General features: G+C 38.3%; 1 protein-coding gene across 3 annotated transcripts in view; it reads left to right on the top strand.

The window, feature by feature from the left end:
• ARID5B (AT-rich interaction domain 5B) overlaps positions 1-27115 on the top strand; it is a 406103-nt gene that overhangs the window by 78900 nt on the left and 300088 nt on the right. For all 3 annotated transcript variants that reach the window (XM_073596260.1, XM_073596262.1, XM_073596261.1), the window contains one exon: positions 12432-12657. In XM_073596260.1, the coding sequence (XP_073452361.1) occupies positions 12432-12657 (226 nt within the window). The remainder of the gene's footprint in view (positions 1-12431; positions 12658-27115) is intronic.

The raw sequence follows: 27115 nt of genomic DNA, 5'->3' as shown, positions 1-27115 counted from the left end.
ATGCATTTTTTGTGGTCAGGTGAAGTGATTTAGAGGCTGTTATCTCCGATCGGTGCAGGAGCTGTGTAGTTAGGCGTCCATGCTGCTCGGCGGTTAGCCACGCCCCCTGGGGAATAGTTTTCATGCACTTTTGTTGACCTGTAAAAGCATGGCAAAAGTGCACCAATGTGAAAGGGGCCTTACTGAATTTATCTTGGCTTTTTGGTGCTCTTAAACGTCTATTGCTCTACAGCCTACTTCAAGGACCCTTTTGTGATACTTCATTTGACAGAGAGCTGCCTCTAAAAAGTTAGTTTTAGACCACTGATTTTCATCCACTCTGACAGGGTCCAGCTCTCCACCACTACATGCCAAGCCTATTATTCTGTTGTACTACATCATAGATTATTTAGGACGTTGAGAAAGAATATTATGCTAGGGAATTGTTTAGCAAGAACTAGAACTCAATCAGAATTAACAATAATCCTGACATAGTTATAGTTGTTTGCCTTGGTGTTGCAATATCTTTAGGATTGATATTTAAAATATCCTATCTAAAAAGATACTCATCAAGTATAAACTTGCTTGCCATTATACTAAAATATTTGGCATGTATATTTCATAAGAATGACATTTGATAAACGTCAGTGGAACATGTTTTTTTGTTCTAAGTGTTTAGCAATATTTGATAGCATACATATTTGTCACTAGATATAACTTGCGCTTCAGTACATTTTGAACCTTTCTGATTCATTGCGTGTGTTGGAGAATATACCATTATCTCCTACTGAATATATAAACTATATACAAGACAAAATAGTATCATGTATAATGGTTATTTTTAGTCCTCGTCTGGTACTGGAGGATTACAAAATGTTTCCCTTACAACTAGGAGACATAATCATTTCATTATTTTTCTGGCTCTATAACCCTATAGAAACTAACTGCTTTCTTGTGTTTACTGTAAATTGTAGGATAATTGCTAGTATCTTTTTAGCACTATTAAATAACACTTGCCCTTCTGTTAAAAAAAAAAATCTCCTAAAGAAAAATAGTGGCATCTGTCAGTGAAGAGTTAAACCTGAATTCCAGGCAGATATCTAAAAGCCAGTCATACTGCATTGCTCATGTGCTAACAAGGATAAGGAGAGTGCAAAGTGACAGAGAGAAGCTCATTAGCTCCCATTCATACCATGTTCGATTTCAGGTATTGTGCATACTGTTTGCAAATTTTTGGACTGTCGTCACACTTTATGCCTAGGGTCTGCCCATTCATTTTATTGGGCTACCCTATGAAGCTAATGCACCTTTTAGGCTCAGCAGTTTTTAAATAGTGCATTTTGCAATACATTTTTTGAATGTAAAAATGCATGTCTTGCTGCAAGGACGATACAAGTTTTTGGGGCTTTTTGTGAATTTTTTGTGCATTCACTTGCTACTGTATAGTGAATGCAGCCTTAGTTTGCTGCTTCTCCTTGTGATTGCTCACACGTTGGGGGAGGAACCAGACCTTTAAGCGCCACTTTTACAGGGGGAGGTCATCAAGTTTCCCGCCTGGCCAGACAGGGCAGTCCTGTGCAACAGAGCTGTGTAAATTTTAACACTGGATGGGAAGAAATACTAATCCTTTAGCAGGTAACACAGCTCCCATGCACAGTGTGTCTTTCATCTGAGTATTCAGCTATTTGCCTAGAGTTGCTTTAAGTCTGATTGCTAGCAAAGTAGCTGGAAATCATCGGTTGTTCCCTCCTTTGTAAAGAAATGTCAGTTTTCTTTCTTCTGGGAAGGCAGTCTTATGGAAATTTCTGAGAACTGGAGGGAGCAAACAGTTTTTGGGTAATGGGGGATTCAGCCTTCACTTAAAGTGAAGATTTTTGCCTTACTCCCTGTTCTGGTGACACAGGGAAAATTTCCAGTAGTAACACAGTGTTACCTGTGTTTAGGTTTTTTTTTCTCAGAGAATAGGTGCAGGAACTCCCCCCCCCCCCCTTTTTGGGTCATCCCTTGTTTCTGCCCCTACCCACACCTGAGTACCATCCCTTGGTTCCGCCCCCTCCCCACCCCTGAGTACTATCCCTTGGTTCTGCCCCCTCCCCACCCCTGAGTACCATCCCTTGGTTCCGCCCCCTCCCCACCCCTGAGTACCATCCCTTGGTTCTGCCTCTTCCCTCCCCTGAGTACCATCCCTTGGTTCCGCCCCCTACCCACCCCTAAGTAACATCCCTTGTCTCCCCCCCAACCCTGAGTACCCTCCCTTGGTCCCGCTCCCTTCCTTTTAGAGAATATAGTACCTATTTTATGGCGTTAAGAAATTTGTATGCTATTTGTTAATGAAAACAAAAACGAACAATAAAATAGATCCCCTCCAGCCAGCAGCAATAGGCCCCACCCCAGAAACAATGGATCCCCCAGCAATAATATATACCCCAGCAATAATAGATCCCCCAGCAACAGTAGACCCCTTACACAACATTATACCCGCCCAGCAACAAAGGGCCACCTGTTACAAATACGACCTGAGTAACAATAGATTTACCCATCAACAATAGACCCCCAGCAGCAACAACAGATCTTCCAGCAGCAAGCAACTGTAGACCTCTCCCACAACAGTAAATCCCTCCCAGCAACAACTGACCCCTCAGCAAAATAAGATGCCCCCATGCAACAAGACCCCCCCCATGCAAAAATAGATCCCCTCCAGTTGCAATAGATCGCCCAGCAGCCAGCATCATAGACCCTCCAGCATCCCTTACCACTACATGCATTCAGTGCTGGAGGTGCCGGAACTGCATTCCCCCGTGTTCCGGCTGAAAAAAAGCCCTGCCTGTGTTTAAAGGGTAAGAAGGGGATGGTAGGACCTCTGCCAGCTTTTTATTGTCTTCCCTGTTTCAGATTTTCACTCACTTTCACTTTCTGTGTGACCTGGCATCCTCAAAACAGGAAGTGAAGGGAAAACTCTCTAACAAAGGTCCGAAAAGCAGAAAAACCCGATAGGGGTTTTAAGCCTCCCCCATTTAATCCCAAGCTTGAAAAAGAACGTTTTAGTCTTTTAATGCTTTCCCTTACTGCATATGTCTTATTACTAATTAGGAAGTGTCCAGGAAGAAGATATCGGGAAGGAGGAGTGACTTGGTAAAGGGTACTGTTCTTTTATTGCCCCAGTCCTTTAACTCTGTCCTATATGATACTTTTTAACATGCTTTAACTGCTAAATGCAAATGAAAATCTGCATTTATTCATATGACTAACGATTTATAGCTGGCTCAACTGCAACTTTTGTTCGGCTGTATTGTTCAGAATTAGCAGTATGTATTTTAGTGCACATCATGCAGACCAATAGTCTAATATGCGTGCATTACATTTCTTATGGGTTCATCAAAGTAGTAAACACAGAAGAGTATTCAGGGTAGTAATCAAGAAGCCACAGAACATTATTAAAGTCAGATGAAATTTATGAACACTTCATTAAATGTAAATAACTAAGAAGGCTGTCCCTTGGGGTAGCATTATAAAGGGGCTATAAAAAGAGCTTGTGCTACACTACAATAAGCATTGCTTTCTTTTGAAGTGTAATTCTGTTGATCTTTCTGCCTATACCCTATTTCCACTGCCCACACACACACTTACTGTATTTAAATAGCATCCCAAAAATGATTATCACTGGCACAACAAATCTTGTGGTTGCACTATGCCCCAACTGTTCCCAGCCTGCTTCTCAGCTTATTGGCCAGTAAAACTGATTTTCATGCTCTGCAGTTAGGGAATTGAAAGAACAGCAAGGGACAAGCCATGTTTTCTTTTATGAAGCACCACTTGTTTTTGGGTAACGAGGTACTATCTAAAGGTCGAATCTAAGAATTAGAGGTCCCAATCTTGGATTGCTAGTGATTAGAAAGTCACAGACTCTCTTTAAAGTGTCCCCCCCCCCCCCCAATGTATGCCTTAGTTGTTATATTAGTTGTTTGGTTTTTTTTTTGTTTTTTTGAGGCGATGATCATATCCACACACATGCTAGATGGATTACTGTCTCCCAATCTTAATGCTTTTCATTTGTGGGATGTTGTCCGAGATAGAGGCTGTTTGAATATTGCATAGCTGTGCAGGTTTCTTTGGGCCTATTTTAGGTTACTGCCATCTTTATGCATGTTAGCTCTGGCCTTACATAAACCCTAATGCAGACATCTTTATTGACATTATTTATTAAGATTATAGTTTATAGGTAAAAAGGTATAAAATATGAATCAAGCCAATTATTACCGGACAAAATAAAAGCTGTCAGCCTTTGTAATTGCTTTTACTGGCCTACCACTTCCTGGCTCTTTTACCTCCTATGCATCATTATTTGCCCACCTCTGTAATAGGCAGACATCTTACCAATACTGAGAAGGTGCAAGAAGAGGGAACGGCTAGGTCGAAGTCAAAAAACATTAAAGTTCATTGGAACCCCCCCATTCTAGGGGTGCAAACAATGTGAAATGACCAGTAGGCACCTTTGAGGTACCTGTTATGAACTAAAAGGGCCATGTTAAACCCGGTAATTCTGATGCTTACCAGAATCACTGAAATGCAACTGCCATTTTTCCTTATGGACATTGCTCTCTTGCTGGCTGAAATGGTGCAGTGCACCTTTATTGTTAATTAGGGATCAGTGGCAGGTTGACATTTTGAAGGTATGGGTAGAGAGGGAGCGACATAGAAAAAGGTGAATTTCTAGTGTGAGAAAGCAGGATTATAATTCATTATGTATGCTTAAGGGTACTGTGTTAACTACAACAGGTGGCAGGAGAGAAAAAGTTTAGACATTTCCTGTTTATGGCTTTTTTCTATGCATTTAATATATCATACGTTATTACTTGCAGTTGTATAATTCTGAATTGAACTTTGGCTTTAAAAGAAACACATTAGCTTTTAAAAGCACATATTTTCTTTGTGTGGTGAAACTGACCTTTTACGTTTATGATGTTATCTGCAAAGATTCACTATAGAAATTTCAACAAAACATACTGATGTAGTAGATTTTTGTGTGCTGATGATTAATACCAGATGCCAGCATTTACTGCTTCTTTTCTTGAAACTTATTTTGGATTTGCATTCTGCAGGTCCAGTAACCTTTATTCAAACTACAGGATATTAGCACTAATTATAAAGTTGATATTGTGTTAACAGTTTTATGTAGCTATATTATACAGCATGGAATTTATGACAGAAGGCATGTTTCTGTTGCATTCACAAGCAAATTGTTAATCTGTAATTTGGTTAAATTCCCATTAAAGAATCTGTACCATGCTAAGCCCCATCTATACATGTCTTGACTTGTGTTGACCATATGTTGACAAAGCTATGCCCAATTCTGGTAACACTGGCTCATTGTAAGTTTTGTAAATTGAGAATTGGGCAACTGGTGCTTAATTATGTATCTGTGATTTGAGTTATAGACCAGCATTCAAGTTTTTAGTTCTTGTTTGTGAATTTGGAAGTATATCTAAAGGCATTTTTTTTGTTCCCTTTAGATATATTCTATCCCCTTACCATTTAAAATAAACCAAAAAAAAGTGCAGCGCTACTTTGTGTAAACTAACCACTTCACTTCAAATCGCCGTTCCCGTACGTCGGTACTTTGACGCTAAATACCGTTGTTATGACAGCAGCTAGCTGCCATGACCCTGGTATTTTCAGGAATGGCCTGTGTTTCGCTTTAAGATAACAGTGGTCTCTGCAGCAGACTTGCCGCAAGATCACTTTTATCGGTGGCAGGAGAGGGCCCCCCTCCCTGCCACGCTTCGGTCGCCTCTGCCACTTACCGGAGCAGTCGGTAACAGTGGAGACTATTGCGTCGTCTCCGCTCACTGCCTGGATGCTGAGTGAGGGAAAGATGGCCCCCACTCGGCTCCATAGCATTGGAGGGCAGAAGCAATGTCAACGTCACTTTGGCCCAATGCTCTTAAAGGGGATTTTTTTTTTTTTTTTTTATGAGATTTAATTTTTTTTTTTTGTTTTTTTTTTTATTGCATTTTAGTGTAAATTTGAGATCTGAGTTTTTTTTTTTTTTTTACCCCAGATCTCACATTAAAGAGGTCCTGGCATGCCTTTTTTCTATTACAAGGGATGTTTACATTCCTTGTAATAGGAATAAAAGTGACCCTTTTTTTTTTTTTTTTTTTTTAAAAAAGGAGAGTGTAATAAAATAAAAGTTAAATACATTTTTAAAGCGCCCTGTCCCACAAAGCTCATGCGCAGAAGTGAACACATGCGTAAGTCGCGCTCACAGTTGAAAACAGTGTTCAATCTCTAGACCTCTTCCTGTAACTCAAAACTGGTAACCTGTAGAAATTTTTAAATGTCGCCAATGGAGGTTAAGTGCCAAAGTTTGTCGCCATTCCATGAGCGGGCACAACTTTGAAGCGTTACATGTTGGGTATCAATTTACTTGGCATAACATTATCTTTCACAATCTAGAAAAAAATTGTTGTCTTATTTTTAAACTCAGTGTATTTTTTCCAAAAAAGTTGCGCTTGTAAGACAAATATGGTATGACAGAGTATTGCAATGACCGCCATTTTATTATCTAGGGTGAAAAAATATATATATAATATTAATATAATTTTTGGGGGTTCCAAATAATTTTCTAGCAAAAAAAAGATTTTCACTTGTAAACAACAAGTGTCAAGAAGAGGCTCGGTCCTTAAGTGGTTAAGTGGATTATCCACATAAAGTTACTATCAGCAAAATACATAAATCCATAGTTATAATATTTTTTGGGAATAGTTTAGTAAGTCCAAATCATAACATAATACACTTGTGCAGTCCAGAGTCCAGAAAGTGCCCAGGTGAACCTGCGTCGCCAATCAAAAGTATATGCTATGTGCTTAAAGCAAACGTGCTAAATCCTCCACCAAGTGCCAGCCCAAACGCTCACCCCCTCTGTAGACCTCTTAATGTTTTAGGAAGTCTAATGCCCTGTACACATGGTCGGACAGACATTCCGACAACAAAATCCATGGATTTTTTCTGACAGATGTTGTCTTGCATACACACGGTCACACAAAGTCGTCGGAAAATCTGATCGTTCTAAACGCGGTGACGTAAAACACGTAGGTCGGGACTATAAACGGGGCAGTAGCCAATAGCTTTCGTCTCTTAATTTATTCTGAGCATGCGTGGCACTTTGTGCGTCGGATTTGTGTACACACGATCGGAATTTCCGACAACGGATTTTGTTGTCGGAAAATTTTATAGCAAGCTCTCAAACTTTGTGTGTCGGAAATTCCGATGGAAAATGTGTGATGGAGCCCACACACAGTCGGAATTTCCGACAGCAAGGTCCTATCACACATTTTCCGTCGAAAAATTCGACCGCGTGTACAGGTCATTGTTGAGGTCCCTGGCAATATCCAATCTTCATATGCAGGAGTTGTATTACATCAGCACATCAAGAGTGAACAAGAGAAATTTTCATGTAGCTCCCCGATTTACATGTAAGATGCCAAAAAATAGTGCTCTCTGTATTTATTAAAAGGTAGCCAAAAGATTTGAGCACGTAGCATATATTTTTGATTGACCTGGGCACTTTCTGGACTTTTGGACTGCACTAGTGTATTTAATGATTTTGACTGAATTTTTATGGGAATATTTCAGTAACGTGGGATTTATGTATTTTGTTGATGGTAACTTTATGTGGTTCATTCACTTAATTAGTTTACAGAAAGTAGCGCTGCACATTTTTTTTGATTTATTTTATATGTTAACAGTGCTAAACACTTCATTGTGCTGGCAGCATTAATTTAGTTGATATTGTAGTCTATTTTTAAGGTTGTGTGCACAAGTATTTTTTTTTTTTTTTTTTAATGCAGGTTTTCTATCCCCTTACCATTCTGTCTGTATTTTTGCCTGTGTCCCAAATTGCAAAATGTACCCTCTGTGTATGCACTGATGACCATTGTCAACATGACTAAACATTAGGAAAATCTTCCAATACGGATACACATTCCGGTAACAACTGTCTGGAGGGGATTTCTCTCAGCTGCCCAAGAGGAGATTTCCCACATCCACCTTTTTGAGCTTTTTCCTTTCATTTCCTGATATGTCTATGGGGCAGGAAATGAAAACAAATCTCCCCGCCTAGATGGCAAAACAAACCTGACATGGATTGGTCTCAGTGTTTTATTGTTAATGAAAGCCTTTACTGAGAAAAAACTTGGGAAATCTAATATAAATGGTTAACTTGGTAATAATGAGAGGTGCTAGAAGTTAAGGTCAACAAAGAGCACTTGCAATGTTATGACATTTAGGTGACTGTGATCAAAAAATGAAACAAACTATAAAAAGCCAGAGAGATATAAGTATGCATATTCTGCTGCCAGAGAATAGAATGTTTGGTCTTTTGCAGAGTTACAGCAGATGTTCAGTTCTTCATAGAATGCAAGGTTCTGTGAATGAAGTAGGGGAGACCTTTTCATTCATCCACCCCTTCTCTACCCTTGTCTATTTAAGGGACATTTTGCATTCCATGAAAAGAATCCAAGGCTATTTGTAAATAGATGAGGTGAGAGGAATTGGAGGGCGAACCACAGGATCCTTCACATCCTTCACTGTCTTAGCCAGCCACGGCTCTTCATCCCCATAGCACTGGAAGTATGGTGCTGTTACTAGTATCTGGCTTTGAGGTTTTATTTTTACAGTAACCAGCAGCCGTCCACACCTTGTATACTCGTTAGAGCTCACTTATTAAAAAGCATGTTTTAATAACTAATTTTTTTCCCTAGATTTCAGCTTTAAAGTGCACCTGTGCTGAGACTTTAAGTAATTGTGTATTCTTAACAAGCAGTAAAAGAGCTTTAAAACAAGCCACCTCTGTCTTCTTTAGCTGTTTTTATTGTGAAGTAATTCATTCTCATAGAGTTTCAAGCAGTATACAAGCACCTGGTATGGTTTTACATTAGATGCTAGTAGAATACAAAGATTCTACAGCAATAGAGAATAAAGGGAAATGTCTTAGTTGTGTACTTTAAAGATTATTTACTCCAGAATGCATATAGCATATGCCATATTTACATGATGCTGCTGGATGAGCCTTTAAGTCCCAAAATACAGCACCACAAATGCACCTATTTAGGACAAAAATATTTATTTTGTTTACATGGGACCTTCCATAGAAAATGTGCTGCTATCTTTTTATATCTATTTCGACATCTATTGCAGAATAAGCTGCTCTTAGCTTCACTTCACTGCTGTGTTTTTCCAACTTAAAAATGTGTATCAGCTGATGGCTTCCATTAAATGATTCCAATGCCTTTTTTTTTTCAGTAAAAAAATTGAATCAGTATATTGTATCCAAAGCTTGAGAAAACACATGCAAAACAAAAGCCTGTTCTTTTGTCAAAGTTTCAAGAATGTTATATTAACTTACTTTCTGTAAAGATCAGCAAACCATTATTCATCACAGCATGACAATTTACATTTGCTTCTAAATGGACCTAAAAGTCTTCATTTACTATGCTGCCCTTTTTTGGCAGTGATGTGAAATAGCTGAACTGTTACACTGAGGAGTTCTATTTTTTTCATTGATGTGTATTTTTTACTTCAAAGACATTTCTGCTGTAGTCACTCTGGCTATTCGTCTCTAAATATGTACATATCTGTAAATGTGTATGTATATGTGTGTGTGTGTGTGTGTGTGTGTATATATGTATATATATATATATATGTATATATATGTATATATATATATATATATATATATATATATATATATATATATATAATAAAATTTTTCATGAAATATGTATAGCTACTTACTAGGGTTGTCCCGATACCACTTTTTTAGGACCGAGTACAAGTACCGATACTTTCTTTCAAGTACTCGCTGATACCGATTACCGATAATTTTTTTTTTAAATGTCACGTGACAGTGTTTTTTTTTTTTTTTTTTTAACAGTGCTTGCTTTTTTTTGGGGGGGGGGGGGGGTGAACGGTGTATGTGTGTGTTGTTGTTTTTTTTGTTTTTTTGTTGTTTTTTTTTTTATTTACAACTTTTATTTTTTACAATAATATTTTTTTTATTCTTTATTGTTTTTTTTTTTTTTTAATCAGCCCTTTTGGGGGGCTTTGGTGAGATATCAGGGGTCTTAACAGACCTCTGATATCTCCCCCTTGAGACAGAGAAAGAGACCGAGGATAGAGATTCCCCAGTCCCTTTCTCTGCAGCCTCAGCTGCACTGAGAATGAATGGAGAGAAGACAGCGGCTCCTCTCCATTCATAAACTGACACATCGTAATCACAGGAGGTTACAATGTTTCAGTTATTGTGAATGGACAGAGTCAGCTGACTCTATCCATACACAAAGGAAGGAGGAGGGGGACTGAGGAACGGAGGGGGAGAACGGAGGGAGACAGATAAGGAGAGAGGAACGGAGGGGACAGATAAGGAGAGCAGAACGGAGGGGACAGATAAGGAGAGCAGAACGGAGGGGACAGATAAGGAGAGCAGAACGGAGGGGGACAGCGGAGAGGCACAGAGGAAAGGAGGGGGCACTGAGGAGAATGCAGTGACAGTCAGCGGTGAGCGATCACCGCTGTATGTCACTAAAGCTGGTGAAAGCCGCTGGGGGAGAATCTTGTAACTCCCCCACGCGCCGATCACAGCTGACTTCCAGGTATCGGGGGGAAGCATCGGGAGCATTTGCCCGAGTACAAGTACTTGGGCAAATGCTCGGTACGGTGCCGATACCGATACTAGTATTGGTATCGGGACAACCCTACTACTTACTACATACACACATTGTTGACAATGCACAGCAATACACAACAAAAATCAAAAGGTATGGCAGGACCCTGCTTGTTACAGCTTGCAGTTTAATGAGAACAGGGAATGTTACCAAAATTGGTAGATAAAATCTTTAAAGGGGGAAGGAGTGACTATGTATGCGGTATACCTCCATGTATAAACATATTTCAGAGGCTTACCAGCATTCCATGACCAGAAATGCTCCTGTGTGCAAATGGTATACATCTAAGGTTAGGTAAAGTCCTTAGGGTTATTTAGGGAAGCAGATGACGCTACATGCTTTTGTAGAAAGACATATGCAGCATTCTTTTACATCAGTGCATTTGTGATTTGCTTCTGAGTTACTTCTGATCTCAGACAGTGATGGAAAGTTAAAAATATTAGCTGTCCCTAAACCAATAGGTGAGAGTAATTCTTCCAATGGAGACATCTATTCCAGTGACAGGTATTTAAATCTCTCCCTGTTGCATCTCTGGAACAGGAAGTGAAAGGAAATTGCACAAGCAGACACAGCAATGAACAGCAGTGATGTAAACCTATCCAGTCTCTGTCCAAAACTACAAAAAGGTTTTGACTATGCACTTAATTTAGTGGATCAGAGACTTGGATTTAAAAAGTAACTTGGATTTCTGAGTTTATAAACATGGGGAATGTTGCACTCCCAACCCAACCCATGGGGGGCTTAGTCATAGAGGAGGGCGCCAAGAGCAGATTTCTGAGTTGATACATATATGTATTTTTAGATATTAAATATCTTTAATTTTTTTTGTTGGCTGATTACTGGTTTGTGACATGGGGTAGGATGCTACCTGGCTTGACCAGATTTCAGTGCATCTGTTCTGAGGCTCAACCCAGTTTGCCCTACCTGAACTCTTCTTCATAAAGACTATATAAATATACATCTATGTGATGATATGCCTATATTTAAACAGTAGTGTTGACACTCACGCTAATATTTTTTTCATTTGAAGAGCTCTAACTAACTGATAGTTTTCTGGGCTTGTGGTAATCCTTATCCTATTTTGGGAAGGATTTCCATGTATGGATATTGTTTGGCTTTCTTAAAATTTTTATATTTTATCCACCATATTTTTATCACTGCATCAACAAATATCCTTCTATAATGCCCCTTCAAATTCTTTATCGCCTGGATTTTCCATCTAGCTCGAATAAGTCAGGAGAGTGACATTGAGTCTGCTACAATTGTGTATGTTTTCTTTGTTCACAAAAAAAAAAAAGAATATTTTATTTTTAAACTCAACCCCTTCAGGTGAAAGGCAGACTGCTGAACAATATCCTGTGCACTAGAGGTTTTCCATCTAGCACTGCAAAGCCTCTGCTAATAGTCAGAATTCATCTTGAAAGACCTATGTGTTTTATTTTGTAACAATTCAGTGTGTAAATGTGTGGTGCGCAAAAGAAAAATGTGTTTTCTATTTATTTGTATGCCATTCCATTACCAAGTGTTTTTCTGATGTCTGTTTTTATCTTCTATTAAAAGTGATGTTAAACCTAAACTGTTTTTTTTTTTTTTTTTTTTTTTTTTTTTATTGCATGGCAAGCCTGTGGCCACTAAACAATATTACAGCTAATTTAGTTAACTCTGTGTATAGATGAATAAAATATGTTTTTGGTAATCTCATAATTGCCATTATTTTTTTTTCTTCAGGATGAGGTAATTGCGGTTTCAGAAAAAGTCATAGTCAAGCTTGAAGACTTAGTAAAATGGGCACACTTGGATTTCTCCAAATGGAAATGTGGCCTGCGTGCATTACCTATAAAGCTCAAGGAACTGGGAAAAAATGGCCAGAAGGAATGTACCTTGAAGTACAGACAATCCATATTAAATAGTGGACTTAACTTCAAAGATGTGTTCAAAGAAAAGGCTGAGCTGGGTAAGTATTTACTGGCAATAGCCACATCCTTCTATTCAAACGTTACTGTGATTCCTAACAAAATGTTGCTTGGTGATAGCATAGGATAAACTTAAATGTAAAGGGATAGTATCTGCAGTGTCGACAAGGAGTCATATTAGAATATATTCTTATCCTATAAAAAAGAGCTTCTTCGTGATAGTGTCATGTCTTGGTGGTTCCCTGTCAGTGATCTCTCACTATAGTTGCCTTTTGAAAAATATATTTAACGATCGTAGAATGTTTGCATAACTGCATTAAATCTTTAAAATGGTTTGCCTGGATTTTAACTTTAAATCCCTTGGTTAGATGTCTTAATATCACTGTATAATATAGCAGTATGAAAGTTTTTGGAATTTACAGTCAACAACTCCTATTTGTTAGAACAAGTGTGAGAGGTGTATGGAAATAACAATTTTGACTGTAAATTAGAAAAAAAAATCATAAACACATAGCAAGCAGAACACCTACCAAAACTCTAAAATGGAAGTTCTGTTGTGGTTTATTAAGACTTCTGTATTGGTATGTATATGTAGGATCTTTGTGCTTTTCCATCTTCTTAAGCACTGGGCCCGTGGGCCTTTTTTCCCCAAATCCAATGGAGTCCCAGAGCACATTTTCTGTTTTGTCGATTCCTCAGTTTCTCACATTATACTTCTTTTAGGTTTTTGTAAATTACCATAGCCTGTATTATACATCTTTCATTTTGTAACACATTCGGCTTTCATTTGGTAGTAAGTTTGAATACGTATATTTTATATCCTTGATTTTTATTGAGAATAAAAAATAGAATCAGAAAAAAATGCATTTTTTGTAATTATTCTCAATACAGTGTTTATGTAATTTTATATATATTTACCACAAATTATAATCATCAAAGTCTGCTGATAAAAACTATATCTTATTAGTGTGACTTAGTGTATAACATAACAAAACGGTAAAACTCAAGTGAAAGTATGAATTTTACTTTAAAAACCAGTTCATAAATTGTTAGCATAACATTAAGTTAAAAATAAAACTGGGACTTTCAAGGTGTTGCCTCCTTTGCTGTATTCATACACCTGTCTTTTTATATTAAAAAAAAAAAAAAAAAAAAGCCATAAAAGTTCATAAAAGCCGTAAGGGTGAATGTAAGGATCAATGAGGTCTATTATGCCCCTGTATGTAACCATATTATGTAGTATTCCTTCTAATAATTGTGGCACTTGTGAAATAGGGGTAAATACCCTTGTAAGATTAAAATCGACCACACTACATCAATGTGGACAATAGTGTAAGGTAAATCAGCTACAAGAGGTCAACATAGTTATCTCACATGCCAGAGAAGGTATCGCGATTTGCCAGCACAGGGAGGGATGGCTCCACTTCTCCCCAACAAACTTTTGTTTGTAGGGAAAGTGGAACCAAGCCACCTTCTGCGGCTGATTTAGGCAGCACACTTTTTAATGCGAGTTACCTTACACTATTGTCCACATTGATCAGAACCCACCTTCCACCCAATACAGATGTGCAGCAGATCCTTTCTAATAGTGGTGTTTTGCTCGTTGCAATCACTAGGTATGGTCTGGGGATCCTGGATTACAAGAGTAGTTTCACAGACTTGTAATACCTTTTGTTCCAATATATGTATATAGCTGCTTGTTTTTAGGTTAGTGTCAGAAATGCAATCTCTTAAATCTGCTATTTTTCTTTTTACCAGAAGCTGTAACAGTAGCATAATGTGTGTCAGCCTGATTAATGCGTTTGCTTACCAGAAATGTCTGTGTATGCATGTTTTATATAGAACTAGGTAGCATCTGTGATCACAAGACATGCAAAATAGTAAAAAAAATAAAATAATAAAAAGTGTGTGTGTGTGTGGGGGGGGGGGGGACAAAAACCCTGGTAAAAAAACATGTTTGTATGTAAGAATATATCTTATGATGGTGATTGCAATTTATTTGTGTTGCCATTATTAGCACTGTTATTTTTGTTATTGCTATTGTCTCCAGGGATGTTGATTTTTTTTTTTTTTTTTTTAGATGCAATTTGCAAAACAAGTCTGCTTTGTATGTCATTTAGAGGAGCAAATTACAAAAAAAGAAACCTTACAAATTTGGCCTAGACTAATTGTTGTTTTTCTGGTATAAGTTTAAGCAAATTCTATTCATTTTCTTTTATTTTTTACAATGACCCATTAAGTGTAGCATAAAAGCAGCAGTGTAGGCTTTATTGCCCCATAAATATGTCATTCCAGTCAGACTACATTTATATTCTTTGGATTGTTATTTAAGCCTAGAAAATATGCTTTGCAGGTTGACTATTTTATTGAAAGCCTTAGAGGCATTGAGCAGAATATGTTCTAGGTTAAGGTTGTTAAAACAGTAGTTTTATTCTGAAAGTCGACTGACTGTCAATTATAATGGCACAGTTTTTCTTTGCAGAAATCCATTAAGGTCTTCTCATTTAAAGTGGTGTCTTCAGTTCTTAAAGAACTCACAAATATTTGAAAGATGCACTGTGCCTTGTATACATTGGACCTAGAATCACGATAAAATAAAAGGCTGTAGGGAAGGATAGTGTATATGTCCCATCAACTCCCAGCTGTCTTTTGCAGTACTAGTGGTTAAAAATAAAATCAAGCCTGAATTTTATTTGTGTGTGTGTGTGTGTGTGTGTGTGTAGAGATAGAGATAGAGATATATATAAATCTTTGTTCCAGCTTACTATGTTCAACTATACATATTCTGTTTTTCTTAAAATATTAAATGCATGATCCGGTTACAAATTTTTACAAGTTTAAGATTTTGAAGTCTAAAATAAGTGCAACCAAAATGTATAATGGTTTTGACTGGAAGTTGTATTTGTATGGCTGGCCCTAGACTTCTTTTAAGCAGAAAAGTTCAGATCCCTGCTGAACTTGCTTAATTTCAATTGGTGTATGGCCAGCTTAACTCAAGTGTCTTTTTTTCTTTGTGTTCCAAGGCAGAGGCATTTTCTTATGTGCTTCCAGGACTGCCCTTTTGAGCTGACCATTCCAAGCATGGTTCTCCTTGTTGCATTTTTATTATCAATGGGTATCAAGAATGCAACATAAAGAGTTTGACTCCACAACAGGCTAGTGATGAAATCATTGATTAAAGGATCGGGTTTTAAAAATCGCTATTAGTAATTTTTTTTCAGCTTCTCCTGGTGCCACCTCTACCCTCAGTCAGGAGAGCCATCCATTTGCAAGTTGAATGCTACCCAAACACATTGAACTGGATGTTTTTTAGGCATCTAACACAGTGGGGTTTATTTTCTAAAGTTCAAAATCAGGCTCACTCCTGCATAAAAACCAGCATATAAACCAGCTTCCAGGTTTTTTTTTTTTTTTTGTCAAAGTTTAATTGAACAAACTGGGGTTAGAAGCAGATTGGCTACCATGCACAGCTGCACCAGATTCTGATTCCACCAAATCTACCCCAGTGTGCACAAGATTACACACTGCAGTATAACAGAGTTACTCACTTGAACCAGACACTGAAGACAGAAGTTAATTCTTTTTAGATTTTTACTGGCTACATGCTTTGTGCCAGATCAGGGATTCACTGAGTAACAAAGCCTAGATCAGGATCACCTAACCCCAGACCTTGCATCTTTAAAAACAAGTTGGCAGTGGCAGCAACCATGATGTTCCTATCCTCCCAGGTTCGCTTTAAGAATACATTTATAAAACACTAACAAGAACACTAGTGCTTATCTTAAGACAAGGTTACCATGGTGAATGTAGAACCTCTGCTCCATAATTACAGACATAATAAATAAAAAGCTTTGGAGACAGCACGAGAGAAAAGAAAAATTGTATTATTTGGAAACATAGTCGGTATGGAATTAGTGATTTCATATTGGCTGTAGTAATTCATAGAATTTCCTTTTAATGAAACATAACACCCATACTAGAAGGCTTTTTGTCAATTCATTTGTTAGAACAAATTAGCATCAAAGATATCACAATCTGAAGAACAAATAATGAATTCCCAAAAGCTTGTTGCTTGACAGATGGTTTAGTGGCAGGATTTTTACATCATTTCATAAAGGAACAAAGTGTGTGTGTATATGTGTATGTGTGTGTGTATGTGTATGTATGTATATATATATAATATTGTGGAACTGTTGTACACTGGTGTTTGTTGTTGTCTATATGAGAACATTGCATTGTGTGTGGTTTGAGTAAATGGGTTTGGATTTGCTCGCTAAGCATTATTACTCAATCAGTGCACCAAAGGCCATATTTAGTTTACCTGGGCTCCATTCTCTTTTGTTGTAGAAGGGAAAAGATAAAACATTGTTTTGCCAGTTAGAGACATGGCTCTTAGAAATACTAATCACAATGAAGTTAAATCATTGAATAGACAGCATCATTATAGCTGAAGTTCGTTCATTCTTATATTTTGCCTTCCCAGACTCCCCCCCCCAAATCAACATGCTAATAAAATGATGCACTAAAAATGTGTTTTCATTACTTACCTTATATAATGATCCAGTGCTGTTATCACTGGGTCTCCATGCCTCTCTTGGCAAGACAGGCAGTTTTTGGCTCCCAACGCAAGTGGTGAGCTGGCTTTTGGGAGGAGTTTTGGAAATATGAAAATGCTTTGATAGGTAAATGTCAGTCTGGAAGAGTAGGCAGTTTTAAGCAGACTGTATTTGCATGCAGTCTACTATGTAATGCCCACACGTGGTGCTGATCCTCCATGACTAAAAGAACAGATATCCAATGAAAGAATGGAGTGGACCAGGGACAGTAAGGCTGGGGAGGAAAGCTCTAGATAATACTGTAAGTCCTCCAGCTCAGAGGTGAGTTGTGTCTGATTTACTGCAGCTTCTAATGCATACAGCAAGAAGCTCACAGTGTGCAGTAAAATCCGTATACGCAATTTCAGTACAGCAGAAGAGTCTGTACAACTGTGCAAGAGTGAAGACAACATGTTCAACTTTAAATGCTCTAAGAGCTTGTGTTCATTATTGCTTTATTATATATATATATATATATATATATATATATATATATATATATATATATATATATATATATATATATAATTTCATAAATGCAATATATCTTTTATCAGTGCCCCCTCATCATGTAAAGCTATAACATGACCTAACTGTAGTCTTCTTCTACATGCTTATTGGCATGTAATTAACATGGTCATATTTATTACTAGGGGTGATAATTCAAGGCATGATTTTACAAGGATGTCACTGATTCATAAGATTACGTGGACATTGTTTGCGTTCCCAGAGCATGGCATCAGGGGGTCCAGAATAAAGTGCTGTAGAGGATGGAGCAGTTGGCAAAATGTAGGGTCAAGGCGCCAAGCAACAGATAACAAAGTTCTTTGCCATTAATTAACAGGACTGCAGAGGGTGCTGTGAGTCACTAGAACCAGGAAGCTGACAGGGTTTTTTTTCTACTGCAGTAGCAAGACATTGTAGCTGTTATTGGTCAGTTTACTTTTCAGTGTAACTTCTGCCAGCTGTAGAGATCCAGCGTTGAAGTCCATGGTGAGCTCTCACTCCTACCTGTGCTGATCCCCCTCAATTATTCTGAATAGTGGGAAGTGTGGAAATAACTAGGAGCAGGCTTTGAAAGAGATGCCATCATTGCATGGGAAACCCATAGGAGCCCTGTTTTTTGCAGCTGTCTGTCTGATCCATGGGGTTGACAGACAATTGGCTAATAACACTTGTACCTTTTTTTTAAAATTTGATTTATTTTTAAAAAATAGGCAGATTCTGCTAGCTTTTCACAGCACTTTTGAGTAGGATCTCATCATTCAGTGCTCTGTAGCCCTAGAATAACAAGAGGTGGAGGGACCAGGACACCTCTGGCTTGCAATTTTGTAGTTTCATATTCCAAGCTAGTCAAAAGATAAGGAATCTAGAATCGGGCATTATAGTGGGGCAGCCATATACCAAAAATGAAGACCAGGGTAAAAATTAGATCCAGGTATGCTGGTTATTTCCTCAGAATTTATTATTATACAAGATTTATGTAGCCCCAACAGTTTGTGCAGTGCTTTACAATGTTAGGGCAGACAGTACAGTTACAATACACTTTAATACAGGAGGAATCAGAGGGCCCTGCTCGTTAGAGCTTACAATCTAGGAGCGAGCAAATCCTTTTGTTTAGACAGAAGTCTACAGTTGGGTCTGTGACAGACCTAGCCAGGAGAGAGACTTTTGGAGGGGACTGTATGCTAGCCTCTTGCCGATGGATCGGGGGCCCTTGCATTTGGGGGAACGGTGCTCTTTGTGAGCTGTAGGCCTGGGGACCCTTGAGGTGGTATTACTGTGGATTCGGGTCCTGGTCCCCCGGGACACACAGACTCTGGAGACCCTGGATTTACCATATTAGAAATAGTGGCTGATTCATAATGCTGGGACAGATACTGTTAGGAGATGCTGATGTAAATTCCAACACCTGTCTGTCTGTTGTCTGCTAAAATGTGTATTGTAAATAAGTCTACTATGGGATCTAAGAGTCATTAGATCCCCATTGTTGTTTTTGTTAATTAACTCTGCTATTGTGTGAAGAAGAATCTATGTTGATTGTGTTTTCTGAACTACAAGACGGCCAGTCTGGCCTAAAGGTCATGTCTGAGTCATCTAGGCTGTCTAAAGGGATTAGTTAATTAGCTCATGTTAATTAGGTTAATTAGGTTACAGGTGTATTGTTGGAGTAATATGAGCCGGAGGTCTGCACCTCCACTGTTAGTGTATAAAAGAGCCTGTATTTTTGAATAAAGGAGTTTCCTGTTTGAACTTACATACAGCCTGTCTGGTGTTTGTTCTGAGCTATCACAACTGGGTTAGAATGGCACAAAGATGTAGTTCTAATCCCGGAGCATTGGATGACCGAACCATCAGACGATCAGACGTTGCAATCTGATTCAATAGCTGCAGAGGAGTGTCGGGAGAGTGGAACCGAGCGAGCAAAGGGGCTCGTTACAGGGTCCATCTGTATTTGGACACAGGCACAATTTTTTTTTTTTTCAGGTATTTACCAAAACATATTCAAGCTATAGTTACATAATGGATATAGGCTGAAAGTGCACACGCTCAGGTTTAGTTTGAGGGTATGTACATCCAAATCGGAGGAAGGGTTTAGGAATTACAGTTCTTAATGGCCACCCCCCCCCCCTTTTTTAAGGAACCATAAGTAATTGGACAATTGAATCAAAATCTGTTTCATGGCTAGGTGTGGGCTAGTCCTTCATTATTTCCTTATCAATTAAGCCAGTAAAGATCTGGAGTTGATTCTAAGTGTGGTAGTTGCATTTGGAATGTATTGCTGTGAACCTACATCATGTGTTCAATGGAGCTGTCCATGCAAGTAAAACAGGCCATTGTAAGGCTTCAAAAATGAAACCAATCCATCAGAGAGAGAGCATCAACATTAGGAGTGGCCAAATCAATAGTTTGGTACATTCTGAGGAAAGAAGAATGCACTGGTGAGCTCAGCAACATAAAAAGGCCTGAACGTCCACAGAAGACATCAGTGGTGGATGTTAGCAGGATCCTCTCTGATAAAGAAAAACTCATTCACAACATCCAGACAAGTAAAGGACACTCTCCAGGAGGTGGGTGTATCATTAAGACTTCACAAGAGCAAATACACCATAAGTTCACCAGAAGGTGAAAACCATTCATAAGCCTGAAGAATAGAAAATCCAGCTTAGACTTTGCCAAAAAACATCTAAAAAAGCCAGACCAATTCTGGAAAAGCATTCTTTGGATGAATAAAACTAAGATTAATCTGTACCAGAATGATGGGAAGAAAAAAGTGTGGAGAAGGCTTCAAACCACTCATGATCCAAAGCATACAGTCATCTGTAAAACATGGTGGAGGCAGTGTAATGACATGGGCATGCATGATTTACGGGATTAATACAGGCAGCAGGGAAGGAACACAAAGCCCTCTCCACACATCCCATCAAACTCCATCTCTAAAATTGATCACTTTTCAGAGGGCTACCATGAAGGTGTCCATAGTGTAGCACCAACTGCTTGCTACAAGTGAAAAATATGTATTAGAAAAGTCATAATTAAAAATACTCACTTCCAGTGGCACTGGTTCATTGGTGTTTATTGATAAGACAGAAGCAGCCGGATGAATTCTGCAGTGTTTAGAGATATGCTGTCAGTCCAGATTCAGCCAAATTTAGCAAAGTTGATTGGACGGCGCTTCAAAGTACAGATGGACAGTGATCCAAAACACACTGCAAAAGCAACCCAGGAGCTTTTGAAAGAAAAGTGGAATATTCTGCAATGGCCAAGTCAATCACCTGATCTCAACCCAATTGAGCATGCATTTCACTTGCTTAAGGCAAAACTAAAGGCAGAAAGACCCACAAAGAACTGAAGACAGCTGCAGTTAGAGCCTGGCAAAGTATCAGAAAGGAGGAAACCCTGACTTTGGTAATGGCCATGGGTTCCAGACTTCAGGCAGCCATTGCCAGTAAAGGATTCTCAACAAAATATAATTGTTTTTTTTTATAATTATATTAATTTGTCCAATTACATTTGAGTTCCTGAAAATGGGGGGACTGTGTATAAAAATAGTTGCAGTTCCTTAAATTTTAGTTTGATATTTCTGTTCAACCCCTTGAATTAAAGCTGAATGTCTGCACTTCAAATTCATTTGGATTGTTTTGTTTTATTTTTTTTCCTGGTGGCATACAGAGCCAAAAGTATGAAAATTGTGCCAAATCTATATGGACCTAACTGTATATCTAAAGAGAAACTCCAGCCAAGCCATTTTTTTTTTTTGTATCTCAACGACCCCCTCTTGGGAAGATTTCCTACTTCCTGTCCTGGTGACCCACCAGAAAGCGATGGAAAATATCCCCAATGGTGACTCGAATTGTAAAAAACTAACAGACCATCCCTTGCCTTTTTAAAACCAAATGTAAAAGATAAAATATGGAGGATGTCTACTTTAAACCCCTTCCCGCCGACCGTACGCAGATATGCATACTCGGCTTTCCGGGGTTATACCGGGATGATGCCCGCAGCTGCAGGCATCATCCCGGTACCGTTGTTTACAGAGGGCGATCGGCTACCCGAGTATAACAACCGATGCGGCTAAAAGCCGCTCGGCTGTTATACCGGAGGAGCGGGAGGGGACATACCCCCCTCCCGCCGCTCTTACCGGGCCTCCCGTGCGATCGGGAGGCCCGGTGTCCAATCGGCTGCCTTTGACGGCTGGGGGCGGGCTGGAACGAAGCTGTGGGCGGCTTCGTTCCAGCCTTCTCATTGTAAACACGGAAGTAACGTCATGACGTCACTTCCCGTTTACTCGGCTGCCAATGGCGCCAGTTTAAAAAAAATAAACAGTATTCAGAATCGCCGTTTTCGGCGATCTGAATACTTTGAAGTGCAGAGGAGGGATCGGGGGTCTTTTAGACCCCCGATCCCTCCATAGAGAGTACCTGTCACCACGTATTACTGTCACAAGGGATGTTTACATTCCTTGTGACAGCAATAAAAGTAAAAAAACTTAAAAAATTTTTTAAACACAATTTATAAAGTATAAAAATAAAAAAAAAAAATTTTTAAAGTGCCCCCGTCCCCGCGAGCTTGCGCAGCGAAGAAAACGCATACGGAAGTTGCGCCCGCATATGTAAATGGTGTTCAAATCACACCTGTGAGGTATCACCGCGATCGTCAGAGCGAGAGCAATAATTCTAGCCCTAGACCTCCTCTGTAACTTAAACCTGGTAACCGTAAAAAAAATTTAAAGCGTCGCCTATGGAAATTCATAGGTACCGTAGTTTGTCGCCATTCCACGAGTGCGTGCAATTATAAAGGGTGACATGTTTGGTATCTATTTACTCGGCATAACATCATCTTTTACATTATACAAAAAAATTGGGGTAACTTTACTGTTTGGATTTTTTAAAATTCATGAAAGTGTCCCTTTTCCAAAAATTTGCGTTTAAAACACCGCTGCACAAATACCGTGTGATATAAAATATTGAAACAATCTCCATTTTATTCTCTAGATTCTCTGCTAAAAAAATATATATAATGTTTGGGAACTCTAAGTAATTTTCTAGCAAAAAATACGGATTTTAACTTGTAAACACCAAATTTCAAAAATAGGCTTAGTCATGAAAGGGTTAAAAGAAAACTATACCTGTTGTCAGTGAATTAAAAGTATTAGGTCATAGATGGCCAGGTAACCAGCTACCAATTAGAAAGTGGTCAGCTAAGACAGGGTACACTTTTACTTCCAGTACAGGTTTCTGTTAATACAGTTTAAGCGTTGTGCTGTTAGTAATAGAAAGGTTCTTTTTATTTGGAAGTCTCCAGCTCCCAGTCATTCTGAATAATTGATCCAGATTTGTATCTCCTCTTCGGGTTTAATATTCTAGCCTACCATGTTTGACAAAACAATAACTCCAAGTAATACTTACTGTAAATACTAATAACCCTGATCTGTTTTTCCTTCCCACTAACTGCACTGAGCATAGTTTTAATACACATCTTGGCAGGAAAATCACATTCCTTTCTTGTAATGCCTTAAAAGCAGGCTGAATATTTTATTTTTTATTTTATTTTTTTTAGCCTTTACTTTTGTCAATGATTAATCTTGTACCCTAGAATCACTGCTGTTCTTGCGAGATTACCATTCCTGAGATCACACAACCAAGGCACAGAGCGTTTAAGGAGGACAAGGTGTGCTGCAGTAACTTGGCATATGCAAATGAAGCTTCCTGAATAATCACAGTTGTGACAGTTTCCTTGTGCTGTGTGTTTGTATTACAACATGAATGCAAGAAATAATGAGGCTGACATCAGCTCAAGAGATTCAAATAATATTAACAAGGGCTGTATTCTGGTCTGCTAGTGCTTTGGGAAATAATAGTGTTAAAGTAGCATTTTTGTTGTTTGTGATCCAATTCTGTATTGAATTGAGGGGGAGAACATCTGTTATTTTGGCTGGTGTTAGAGAAACTTGAAAGAATGCTTTCTCAGTACCTATGGGCCAGAGAAATGTATTTTGCTTTAATGCATAAAGAAGTATAAAAAATATGTCAATTAAGAAAATAATGTGGTCTGTTAACAAACCAACAAACATTTCTACTGCTTTCAAATAACAGAACCCACAAAAACCCTTCTTGTAAATAGCCTTGTCATCAGCCATCTCTCATCCTGCTTTCACACACAAACCAAGCAGCAAATACTCATATTTGCATTTCATATATTACAGCATGGTAAATGTTTTTTCACTCGAATTCATTAATTTGGTGAAAACAACCTAAATTTTCACCCTCGTCTTTAACCGCTTCAGCCCCGGAAGATTTTACCCCCTTCCTGACCAGAGCACTTTTTGTGATTCGGCACTGCGTCGCTTTAACTGACAATTGTGCGGCCGTGCAATGTTACAACAAAACAATATTGACGTCCTTTTTTTTCCCCCCCACAATTAGAGCTTTCTTTTGGTGGTATTTGATCACCTCTGCGGTTTTTATTTTTTGCGCTATAAACAAAAAAAAAGCAACAATTTTGTAAAAAAAGCAATATTTTTCACTTTTTGCTATAATAAATATCCCCCAAAAATATATAAAAAAAACCCTTTTTTTCCTTAGTTTCGGCCGATATGTATTCTTCTATATATTTTTGGTAAAAAAAAAATCGCAATAAGTGTATATTGGTTGATTTGCACTAAAGTTATAGCGTCTACAAAATAGGTGATAGTTTTTTATGCCATTTGTATTATTTTTTTTTATTAGTAATGTTGGCGATCTGCAATTTTTTTTAATTTTTTTTTATCGTGACTGCGACATTATGGTGGACATATCGGACACTTTTGACACTATTTTGACTATTTTTTTCTGCGTCTCGTGACACGATCGCGGGACCCGCAGGCACGGTCACACTGTACATGGCGGGCGCGCGCCAGCTAGCCCCACCAATTAAAGGGGAAGTACAGGTACACCCATTTGCCCACCTACAAAACAACAGTTACAGTACTGTACATTGCTTGTGGTTTTGTGCTGTCAATGTGTGTCTTAAAAAAAAAAAAAAATGACTAGTTCTAATTTGAAAATGTTTTTTACCTTAATGCATCGCCTGCATTAGGGTAAAAACGTTTTAAAGCTTGCCATCCTTTCCTACCTCCCTAAATACTTGCCCAAGTCCTTAATCGATACAGCTGGATCCCTTCTCTACTCTCTTCCTCCTCACACAGGGACTCGGGCAGCAGCAGCAGGAGCTATTGGCTTAAACACTGTCAATCGAATACTGTAAAGAGAAAGTGGAGGCGGGGCCAAGCTGCGCTGTGTGTGTCTAGTGAGCACCACTCTCTGGACACACAGCTCAGGAACGAGCACTATAGCAATTGGCTTGCTATTGATGCACATGGACAAGAGAAGGAGCCAAAGTCGCCGATGGGACCCCAGAGGAGGTGATGGGGGGCTGCGCTCATTGCACAGAGCAGGTAAGTATAACATATTTTCATTTAAAAAATGCCTTTAGTAAACATTAAATGTGTGTTTTCATGGTTTCCTAAAGATGGATACTATTTTTTTTTTTAGAACAGTCTGTTCTTTAACTCCTTCAGGATGAGGGTAAAACAAACCCTAATGCCTGAACATAGTTCTGCAACTTTGATATGCATTAGTAAAACTGTACCTACCATCAAAACTATTTAGTGTATCCTGGTGAATTATACCTGATTTTTTTTTTTTTATTATGAAAGGAAAACTGGCACAAAATAATACAAAAAATATATAAATGTTTAAAATGTAGCTGTATATTTCTTATTATCATAACCTACCACTAAAGAACAACCCAAAATGAATTCTCCTGATCCTGTTGCTTGCAGTTATACAACATACACTGATCAGCTATCACATTATGACCACTGACAGATAAAGTGAAATAACGTTGATTCATAACCCAAAAGATTTGTGAGCTTAGTGCAAAAAGCTAATACTGCACCTATATATTCTGGACATCCTGCACCCCTGGTTTTCTTCTACCCCCTGATAGATACCACAGCATACCTTCAGCGGTCTAGTGGAGTCCATGCCCTCAACTGATTATGGTGGGTGTTCAATATGTTATGGCTGATTGGCGTATGTGTTTGTTTGTATCCATAGTATCGCCCAGAAACAATAGTACACATTTTCTTTTTAATCCTACTTAAAACACAGTGATACTAAATTTTTAAATCCTTCCTAAATTACTCTGACCATGACTTTTGACTATGACCTTTGGCCTTAACCCTGCCCTAGATCAAATCCTGATATAATATATATATATATATATATATATATATATATATATATATATATGTGTATGTATATATATATATATATATATATGTATATGTGTGTATGTGTGTATATATATATATATGTATATATATATATATATGTGTATAATATATTATATTCTCCTCTAGCAAAGGAGAAAAAGACACAATGCATCCTTTTCTCCATTCAAGAGGAGAAAACAAAACAGGGGCTGGCTGTACAGTAACTGATCCATGTAATCGTCTTCTGGAGGATATCACAGCAATCGGGTCTTTGGGACTCGGGCCTCCCAGTTACTGTTCATTAGTATGGGATCCTGCGTGCTTGGTGAGAGCCCAATCTCTGTGCTGGGAGTGAGCTGTGGATACAGTGGGGATGGGTTAGACTCCATCAAATTTTTTGTGATTTTTGTCATCCCCCTCTATATGCCATGGTGTCTACCTTTGTCATCAAGATAGACAACAATGGGAAAAAAAATAATTTGAGTTGCTGTGATAGCAGGAGGGGAATTCTTCCAATGGTGACAACTGTTTGGAATGGAATTCTCACTTGAGGAGATGTCCTCTCAGTTCTTGCTGTGTCTCCGGAATACGAGGTGAAGGGATATCTCACCAGGACACAGACAGCAAAAAAACAAAAAAAAAAACCTGTTCTGGGTTTTAACTCTTCCCTACTCAAAACCGGAAAAAAAAACATTTGGCTATACATACATTTTAAGCTCAATATTGTTTATTTAAACGTCAACTTTTTTTTTAAGCATGATCAATACAGCCCAGTGCAAGTATTTCCATTTCAGTTACTTTATCTTTCATTGAAACCTAAGGCAGAACCATCAATGTCTAGATGCCATCCAGTAAGGGAGAAACTCATGTGACACTTTTTGTACAAAAACTTTATATACAGAGCTCTGTAAGCAACCTGCTTTTCACAACAGGATATTTAAAATGTAGAAACCCTGAAAAGAATCCTCTAACTGCTGGGTGGTTGTGATAATATAAAATATTAATTTAGAAGGTTGAAAGAAATGGTGTTTTATTTTGGTCCTGACTGTATTAAAAAAAAAAAAAATTACATGTTGAATTTACATGTGTCCAAATGCAAGGTTGTACTTAAGTATTCAGTGAGCGGTGGGCTCTGGTGGCTAGGAG

The sequence above is a fragment of the Aquarana catesbeiana genome, linkage group LG08 (genome assembly GCF_042186555.1).
Source record: "Aquarana catesbeiana isolate 2022-GZ linkage group LG08, ASM4218655v1, whole genome shotgun sequence".
Classification (NCBI taxonomy): Eukaryota; Metazoa; Chordata; class Amphibia; order Anura; family Ranidae; genus Aquarana; species Aquarana catesbeiana.
Note: the sequence above shows the minus strand (reverse complement) of the source record. Positions and strands in the feature narration are given on the sequence as shown.